Source organism: Nansenia antarctica, assembly GCF_963989245.1.
Source record: "Nansenia antarctica genome assembly, chromosome: 6".
NCBI classification, from domain to species: domain Eukaryota; kingdom Metazoa; phylum Chordata; class Actinopteri; order Argentiniformes; family Microstomatidae; genus Nansenia; species Nansenia antarctica.
The window spans coordinates 68,588,875-68,598,874 of record NC_137676.1 but is presented as its reverse complement, the minus strand read 5'-3'; the positions used below and the strand labels follow the sequence as shown (position 1 = coordinate 68,598,874).

The following is a 10,000-nucleotide window of genomic DNA, read 5'->3' as shown; positions in this document are numbered from 1 at the left end:
CTCAACACACCCCAGTTTGTTAGGTAAGGACCCTCAACACACCCCAGTTTGTTAGGTAAGGACCCTCAACACACCCCAGTTTGTTAGGTAAGGACCCTCAACACACCCCAGTTTGTTAGGTAAGGACCCTCAACACACCCCAGTTTGTTAGGTAAGCGACCTCAACACACCCCAGTTTGTTAGGTAAGCGACCTCAACACACCCCAGTTTGTTAGGTAAGCGACCTCAACACACCCCAGTTTGTTAGGTAAGCGACCTCAACACACTCCAGTTTGTTAGGTAAGCGACCTCAACACACTCCAGTTTGTTAGGTAAGCGACCTCAACACACTCCAGTTTGTTAGGTAAGCGACCTCAACACACTCCAGTTTGTTAGGTAAGCGACCTCAACACACTACAGTTTGTTAGGTAAGCGACCTCAACACACTCCAGTTTGTTAGGTAAGCGACCTCAACACACTCCAGTTTGTTAAGTAAGCGACCTCAACACACTCCAGTTTGTTAGGTAAGCGACCTCAACACACTCCAGTTTGTTAGGTAAGCGACCTCAACACACTCCAGTTTGTTAGGTAAGCGACCTCAACACACTACAGTTTGTTAGGTAAGCGACCTCAACACACTCCAGTTTGTTAGGTAAGCGACCTCAACACACTCCAGTTTGTTAAGTAAGCGACCTCAACACACTCCAGTTTGTTAGGTAAGCGACCTCAACACACCCAGTTTGTTAAGTAAGGACCCTCAACACACCCAGTTTGTTAAGTAAGCGACCTCAACACACCCAGTTTGTTAAGTAAGCGACCTCAACACACCCAGTTTGTTAAGTAAGCGACCTCAACACACCCAGTTTGTTAAGTAAGCGACCTCAACACACTCCAGTTTGTTAGGTAAGGACCCTCAACACACCCAGTTTGTTAAGTAAGCGACCTCAACACACCCAGTTTGTTAAGTAAGCGACCTCAACACACCCAGTTTGTTAAGTAAGCGACCTCAACACACCCAGTTTGTTAGGTAAGCGACCTCAACACACCCAGTTTGTTAAGTAAGCGACCTCAACACACCCAGTTTGTTAGGTAAGCGACCTCAACACACCCAGTTTGTTAAGTAAGCGACCTCAACACACCCCAGTTTGTTAGGTAAGCGACCTCAACACACTCCAGTTTGTTAAGTAAGCGACCTCAACACACCCAGTTTGTTAAGTAAGCGACCTCAACACACCCAGTTTGTTAAGTAAGCGACCTCAACACACCCAGTTTGTTAAGTAAGCGACCTCAACACACTCCAGTTTGTTAGGTAAGCGACCTCAACACACTCCAGTTTGTTAGGTAAGCGACCTCAACACACTACAGTTTGTTAGGTAAGCGACCTCAACACACTCCAGTTTGTTAGGTAAGCGACCTCAACACACCCCAGTTTGTTAGGTAAGCGACCTCAACACACTCCAGTTTGTTAAGTAAGCGACCTCAACACACTCCAGTTTGTTAGGTAAGCGACCTCAACACACCCAGTTTGTTAAGTAAGCGACCTCAACACACCCAGTTTGTTAAGTAAGCGACCTCAACACACCCAGTTTGTTAAGTAAGCGACCTCAACACACCCAGTTTGTTAAGTAAGCGACCTCAACACACCCAGTTTGTTAAGTAAGCGACCTCAACACACCCAGTTTGTTAAGTAAGCGACCTCAACACACCCAGTTTGTTAGGTAAGCGACCTCAACACACCCAGTTTGTTAAGTAAGCGACCTCAACACACCCAGTTTGTTAGGTAAGCGACCTCAACACACCCAGTTTGTTAAGTAAGCGACCTCAACACACCCAGTTTGTTAAGTAAGCGACCTCAACACACCCAGTTTGTTAAGTAAGCGACCTCAACACACCCAGTTTGTTAAGTAAGCGACCTCAACACACCCAGTTTGTTAGGTAAGCGACCTCAACACACCCCAGTTTGTTAAGTAAGCGACCTCAACACACCCCAGTTTGTTAGGTAAGGACCCTCAACACACCCAGTTTGTTAAGTAAGCGACCTCAACACACCCCAGTTTGTTAGGTAAGCGACCTCAACACACTCCAGTTTGTTAGGTAAGCGACCTCAACACACTCCAGTTTGTTAAGTAAGCGACCTCAACACACCCAGTTTGTTAAGTAAGCGACCTCAACACACCCAGTTTGTTAAGTAAGCGACCTCAACACACTCCAGTTTGTTAAGTAAGCGACCTCAACACACCCAGTTTGTTAAGTAAGCGACCTCAACACACCCCAGTTTGTTAGGTAAGGACCCTCAACACACCCAGTTTGTTAAGTAAGCGACCTCAACACACCCCAGTTTGTTAGGTCTCTTGTGCTAACCTGTGGTTTCCTCTCCCCCCTACCTCCGCCCTGTGTCCCCCCTGCCTCCCCCTCTCCCCCCTGCATCCCCCCTGCCTCCCCCTGCCTCCCCCTGCCTCCCCCTCTCCCCCCTGCCTCCCCTCTACCTCCCCCTCTCCCCCCTGCCTCCCCCAGTGTTCCAGCAGGACTATGGGTCTCTCCTGGGGACAGAGATCGGCTGCTCCTCCGGCCTCTTCACCAGCCAGGCAGGACAGATGCAAGGTAGGGGGGGTGAGGGGGGTGAGGGGGGGAGGGGGGGAGGGAGGGGGAGGGAGGGAGGGAGAGAGAGGGGTGGAAGAAGAGTGAGAGAGGGGTGGAAGGAGAGTGGGAGAGGGGTGGAAGGAGAGTGGGAGAGAAGGGTGGAAGGAGAGGGAGAGAGAGTGAGAGAGAGGGAGGGAGGAGGGGAAGGTGAGGGAGGGAGGGGTGGAAGGAGTGGGAGAGAGAGGGGTAGAAGGACAGTGAGAGAGGGAAGGAGAGTGAGAGAGACTGGTGGAAGGACATTAAGAGAGGGGGGTGAGGACAGTGAGAGAGGGGGGTGGAAGGAGAGTGAGGGAGAGAAGGAGGAGATGAGAGGAAGGGGGGAGGGTGGAGGGATGGGGGGGGAGGGAGGGGAGAAGAGCGGGGTGGAGGTGTAGAGTAAGTCAGTCAGCCTGAGACTAAGTAGTTTGTCAGAGGGGATTTAAGAGAAGCTTTGGTGTCTCACCTCTCTACCTGTACCTTGGACGAACCAGGGGGGGGGTGAGTGATGGATATGACAGGGACAGATACCTGGGAGAGGTGTGTGTGTGTGTGTGTGTGTGTGTGTGTGTGTGTGTCAGTGTGTGTGTGTGTGTCAGTGTGAGTGTGTGTGTGTGCGTGTGTGTGTGTGTGTGTGTGTGTCAGTGTGTGTGTGTGAGTGTGTGTGTGTGTGTGTGTGTATGTGTGTGTGTGTGTGTGTGTCAGTGTGTGTGCGTGTGTGAGTGAGTGTGTGTGTGTGTGCGTGTGTGTGTGCGTGTGTGCGTGTGTGTGTGTGTGTGTGTCAGTGTGTGTGCGTGTGTGTGTGTGTGTGTGTGTGTGAGGTGACTGTATTGAGTCGACCCCTCCCTCCCAGAGGGGAGAGTGGTGGGCACCCCCAGGGGAGCGGCCGTGGTGGAGCTGTTCTCTGTGTGTCAGCTTAGCGTGGCCTTGCAGCTTTGACAGACGTGTGTGTGTGTGAGTGTGTGACTGTGTGTGTGTGTGTGTGTGACTGTGTGTGTGTGTGTGTGTGTGTGTGTGTGTGTGTGTGTGTGTGTGTGTGTGTGAGTGTCAGCGCTGCTTTTGAAAGACATGAGAGGGGGTGTGTGTCTGTCTGTCTCTGTCTGCACCTTGTATAGGGGGTCAAAATGGGGAAATGTGGAAATTGTGTGTGTGTGTGTGTGTGTGTGTGTGTGTGTGTTGTCTGGGGAGAGGGGCGGGGGGGGGACTTGTCAGATTTCACCTTCATCAACTCTTTTATTGTCTTTATCTCTCATCTCACATTGTCCAGAGTGACTGTGAACGCTCTCTAAATCAGTGTGTGTGTGTGTGTGTGTGTGTGTGTGTGCGTGTGTGTGTGTGTCTGTAGGGTCGCCATACTACTACAGTACAGCGTCGAGAGGGGCGGGACCGGCCGCCACGGCAACAGCCTCCGCCTACGACCGCCACTGACCCCCCCCTCCTTCTGAGAGAAGAGGAGGATGAGAGGAGGAGAGGAGGAGAGGAGGAAGAAGGAGAGATAGCACCAGCACCGTCCAATAATAGCCTGCCTACTGACGGAGGAGAGGAAGAGAGGGAGGATGAAGAAGGAGGGAGGAGGAGGAGGATGAAGAAGAAGAGGAGGAGTCCATCCAGTCCGTCTGCTTTACGTCAGTCAAGTTCGACTACTACTACTTTGATTGACACTCGACCCGACCAATCGCTGCCTGGCTGTGTGTCACAGACTCAGTGCAGAGTTCCACAGCACCCTGCTACGAACCTGTTCCTGAACCTTGTTAGGAACGACCTTAAGACGAGGTCACGACCTTAGGACGAGGTCACGACCTTTCATAACCAGGGTTTCAATGACAAGGTGTCTGGGAATTCCCCCCCCTCCCCCAAACTTCCCGAAATTTTGGGGGTCCAGTACATTCTATCTATTGCATCATGAAGGGTCCCCTTTAAATCCGTAGTGGGAACCATGATTACAACCACAACAAGGGAGGCTGGCGGAGGTAGAAATCAGGGGGACGGGGCTCATTGTGATGCATGGAACGGAATGAGGAACGGTATCAAACACGCAGATGTTCGCAACCATTCCTTATTCCATCCCATACGTCACAATGAGCCCCGGCCTCTGATTTCTACCTCAACCAGCCTCCCCTGAGCCACAACCCCTACATTCAGCCAAAGCCACTCTGTTCCCCAACCATCGGCTCTTGAAATTCTTCACAATCAGCTTCCAAATATCCCTCAGCGTATATGCCTTTGAACACTGCTTCATTTGGGAACGTATAGACAATCTAAGTTGTCCACCAAACCATTATTATTTTTTCCGGGGGGGTGGGGGGGTGGGGCAAGCTGTCACCTTCTGCCCCTTGGTTGAGCAGACAGTCACTCCATCACAGGTTCCTCCTCACGCCGTTGATCCTACAAACACACTCACACACACACACACACACACACACAGACACACACACACACACACACACACACAGACACACACACAGACACACACACAGGCTATACACAGTCATCAGAGAAAACTGTCAAGAGAGTTTAGACAGTGAACGTCACAGAGGATGGAGCCCCTGTTGCCCAGCAGCCTCTCTGGAGTGTTCTGTAAAAACACACAGAATACTCTTCAATTCTTAATCATTATTTGATCATTTGTGATTATTTGACAGCAACATGGGGGTGTTAGAGGGTTCGTTTAGCCGATGCAAGTGACCCAGTTACCCCTCCTTGTTCATTCCTACCCTGGTTGTGTGTGTGTATGTGGTCTATCTGGGGTGAACACAGACTCAGCCCTCTTCGGTGAAGCACAGTCCACACCCACACACACACCCACACACACACACACACACACACACACACACACACACACTCAGCGTGGCCCTAGGACAGTAAATAGTGTACAGATTCACCTCCCACCGTGTATAGATCTAACTGTTGTACAGGAGCAGGCCGCTCCAGCCAGTGTTTGTCTTGAATAAGAGCTATTTATGTAGGAGGAGAGACAGAGTAATATATTTAAAAACCCTTCGCTGCACTTCAGTGGTGATGATGATGATGATGATGATGATGATGATGATGAAGAGAGGCATCATCTACTCACGCTGTTATGATAGAATAGTGACGATGTTGCCGTGAGTTATGAAAATGAAATCAAAGTGTTCGTTTATACTGTGTGTTGATGATGCGAGATGTCTTCTCTGATTTGCGACTAGTCGTGTCTAGTTTGTAGCCCGATTTCCGTTGATATAGACGTGCCAGTTGAGGGACGCCATCCTTATCCACTTCCTGGATACGCTCAGGCACCAGGGAAGTAGTGGTGGCGCCCTCTTTCTCTCTCCAAACTCCCCAAAGATGACCCCCCCCCCTAGTGGTGGGGCTGACTAACTACAAAAGCACAAAGAGACTCAATCATCTTTACAGGCGCCATCTTTACTTTTGAAAACCTTTTCTTTGGTGAAGAACAAAACTCAGTCATCCCCCCTTTTCTTCCCTCCAGAGGGCTTGTCCTTGTGCTGGTTGACACGACTCTTTCTTTACACACACACACACACACACACACACACACACACACACACACACACACACACTCGTTCTTTCGTGAAAAATAAAGAAAAGCGTTTTTTCTTTCTTTCTCCTTCATCTGTTCTGCGCTGTGACAATGCATGAGACCAAGGTTGAGGCCTTACCCTGTATGTCAGGAGTCTGGGGGGTGAAATACCCTAAGAACTGATCTACGGTCAGTTTGTTATTGAACCCCCCCATGATGGTTCATGTGAGGAGCTGGTAGACAATCTGATCCTAGATCTGGTCTTAAGGGAACCTCCTACCCAAACCTGTATGTAGCAGTTTTCTGGACTTTTCTCACGTTCCGTACGAGATTTGTACAGTAATCACAAAAAGGAGAAGAGAGGTCTTGATATCAATATCGATTTTCAAGTATTCATATTTAAATTTAGATTTTAGTGACAAAGTGAAAAAAAAAAGAAAAAAGAAAAAAACGTTAAAAAAGGTGTGATGTTGTTTTAGCCATCGTCTGCGAGTGTTTTCGTTCGTTTGTTTGGTTGGTTTTTTTGGATACTCTTGTGTAGCACTGCGTTGCTACCGTGTGGTTCTTAGCCATAGAGATGTAAACACCAGAGAAGGCACAAGGGCCCTCTCGTGTTCATAACTCTTAACGCTAACAGGTCGGAGGCACCAAAACAGCTGCGTGAGACAAAAAAAAATCTATAGATATATACGTACATATACCTACGAAATACTTAAAAATGAAGTTGTTAGTTTCTAAATCTCTGTTGTTTCTGGGTTGTAAGATAGTGATAGAATGGATCCTTTTACATTTGTAGACCTTCCAGTTGTGTGTATGCAACTCTAAAGAAAAACGCTTTTTTCGACAGGGGAGGAACCCTGCGTTATCTCTCTCTCTCTCTCTCTCTCTCTCTCTCTCTCTCTCTCTCTCTCTCTCTCTCTCTCTCTCTCTCTCTCTCTCTCTCTCTCTCTCTCTCTCTCTCTCTCTCTCTCTCTCTCTCTCTCTCTCTCTCTCTCTCTCTCTCTATTCTGAGGCATTATTGAAACTGAGCCACACCAGCGGAAAACAAGGACAGTGCCTTTAGTTTTATATATATACGCAAACACTCCCCTTGACCCTTGACCTTGCGTCACTAAAACAAGTATATAGACACCCCCACCACCACCACCACCACCCCTGCTCCCCCCCCCCCCTTCCCCCGAAACCCACTCCCAGTCAACACAGGGTCACGAGTTCAAAGGTTAGAATGCCACAAACCAATGGACACGGACCAAGAAAGAGAGTGAGGCTAGCCAAACTGAACTGACTCCAGGGCAGGTTAGCATGTTCGGAAACAACGTAGCAACTAAAAATAAAAAAATAAACAAAAATAAAACATTCACTGATGCATGAATTCACTGGCTACTTCAATCATTAAAAACAAAAAAGGACAAAATTAACTGGCCATTGTCACACGGATGTTGCCTGGCTTACGAGATCGTTTGATCTGGGAAGTCATAAATCGAGATATTCATGTTTTTACATTTACATTTTGGGCTTTAACTAAAGCGACTTACTTACTGTTCTACTCCGTTAGAACAATTACATTGACTGAACGTCGGATCGTTAAGATAGAAGTGCACCTCTTGCCTAATCGTTTCTCTGGTAGCGGTCTTTGATTTTCTTTCTTCCTTCCTTCCTTATAGACCTTATATCTGCAGATATAGGTACAACCCTCTCTCTCACTCTCTCTCTCTCTCATACACACATACAGACACACACACACAATTTGAAGAATTATCGAACGAAAGACATTTCCCTTGAGAGGGTGAAACCAGTCGTTTGACTGGGTCTTTCCCTCATCCAGCCTATTCGGTCCAAGCCATAGTCCTGTATCTCCAGCCCCAAGCCTGCCTAGTACATGAGGTAGTCCTTCACACACTGCTCTTTTAGCATAGTGGTCATATTGTCTGATTACTGTGCATCTGCATGGTCACACACACAGCCCGCCTTGCCATTGCTTTGACCTCATTGGTTGACAGAGAGCGAGAGGAGAGAGAGAGAGAGAGAGAGAGAGAGAGAGAGAGAGAGAGAGAGAGAGAGAGAGAGAGAGAGAGAGGATCTCCCATTGGCTGCGAGTCGTTTTGATTGACAGCCGTGACATTGAGCACAGTGAACTGAGGTCTGTCATTGTGGGTGGTACTGTACAGCACAGTGGGCAAGCGGGCCACACACACACACGCACACACACACACACAGACGTGCACATGCACGCACACACATAGATAGACACACACACACACACACACACACACACACACTGACACTTACACTTACACACACTCACATAGGCAGACACGCACTCAGACACACGCTCACACACACAGACACACTGACACACACACACACACACACACTCCCTCTCTCCCTTTGTCCTCTGCGGCAGAGGAACCCCTCCCCTCCCCTCCCCTCCCCTCGTGCCCCCCGCTCCCAAGGGGAGGCCAAACCTGCTGCGACATCAGAACCTCGGCCCTCTCTCTCTCCCCCTGTCCCTCCCCCTCCCTCCCTCACCCCTGTCTCTCCCCCTCCTTCACCCCTAATCTCATCATATCGCACACTCGTCTTTCCCCTCGTTCTCTCTCTTCTCTCCGTACCACACCCCCCAGGATTAGGGAATATTAAAACATTTCCATTGATCACATTCCTGTGACCTTCCCAAAAAGTCCCTCTTTCTCTTTCTCTCGCTCCTCTCTCTCTCTGCCTTTTCTACTATTCAAGACAGTCCTATTCATCAGTTTCTTTTTTTTGCTATGCTGACATTTTAATAGAATGTTCATGGTTATGTCCTAAATTCTGCGGAAGGTGTGAAAAGGATTTTTTTAAACAGATTTTTTCTTACTGATTTAGTGTGAGGTCATTTCAATGGCAATAATGGCTATTGGCAACCATTCTCTCTCTCTCTCTCTCTCTCTCTCTCTCTCTCTCTCTCAATCCCTTTTATAGTAATCTCTTTAAAAAAAAAAAGAATGACAAGTATTTCGGTAGACCTGGGCTTCTTCCAATTAGTTTTTAAGAATCCTCAAAAGCTTTTTATATACAGCACCACAAACTTGTGTACTGTAGATTTCTAGAAATTATCGGTTTGATTTCTTCCTTATTATTTATTTAACAGCTTATTTATTAGCTGGTGATAAATACTATCAACTAATTGTCAGGAATAATTGCATCTTTTTTTTAATCTACGTTTGTCATTTGTTTTTGCAATATATCTGTTCCCTGTTCCAAACCGAGGAGCAAAACCAAAACAACTCGCATCCAAAATTCAGCTCAAAATGAGTCATTTTAAAATATTAATTTAAGATTTTATACACTCATCGTTTCATTGTATCTCAATAGGACGTCACAAAAAAAACTAGAAACTGCCTTTCTAAACCTGAGGGATTTCAATATGCCGTCTTGACGCTTGGTTAATTAGTCTGTCTGCCTCTGTCTGCCTGAGAGGTCGTATGCTACCACACTGGGGGAGCGGGAGCGCTACAATATCTTCATATCTGATAGACGATTATTATACAACGGTTCAGCCTACACAAGTTTTTGAAAAACTAGAATCAATCAAAAATAGATAACATGATTTTTTCACCTTACTGTGGCCTTTTGTGTACAATCTGGAGTTCTGGTGTATATGGCTTATTACCTTGGGGGTGTTAAAAAAAAAAAGAAAAGAAGATATTTATACCTTTGACGTTTTGGTAAAATAGGAGGATGCGAATGCAGATTTGCTTTAGAGATCAAAGTTGTTCTATTCTTCTTCTGATAAAAAGGAAATTAAAAAGAAAATCACAGAAATAATGACAACGTCTCTGTGACATCACCAAAGCCCGCGATGCCTGTTCTAATGAAAGATACACTTCCTGTAAAACATTATGA

General features: G+C 47.4%; 1 protein-coding gene across 1 annotated transcript in view; it reads left to right on the top strand.

The window, feature by feature from the left end:
- The window catches only part of pax5 (paired box 5), a gene marked incomplete at both ends in the record, with an annotated part of 51,917 nt that extends 47,894 nt beyond the window's left edge, over positions 1-4,023 (top strand). The window contains 2 exon segments of the mRNA XM_080533731.1: positions 2,494-2,580; positions 3,941-4,023. Coding sequence (XP_080389857.1) covers positions 2,494-2,580; positions 3,941-4,023 — 170 coding nt within the window.
- Between the last annotated feature and the right edge of the window lie 5,977 nt (positions 4,024-10,000).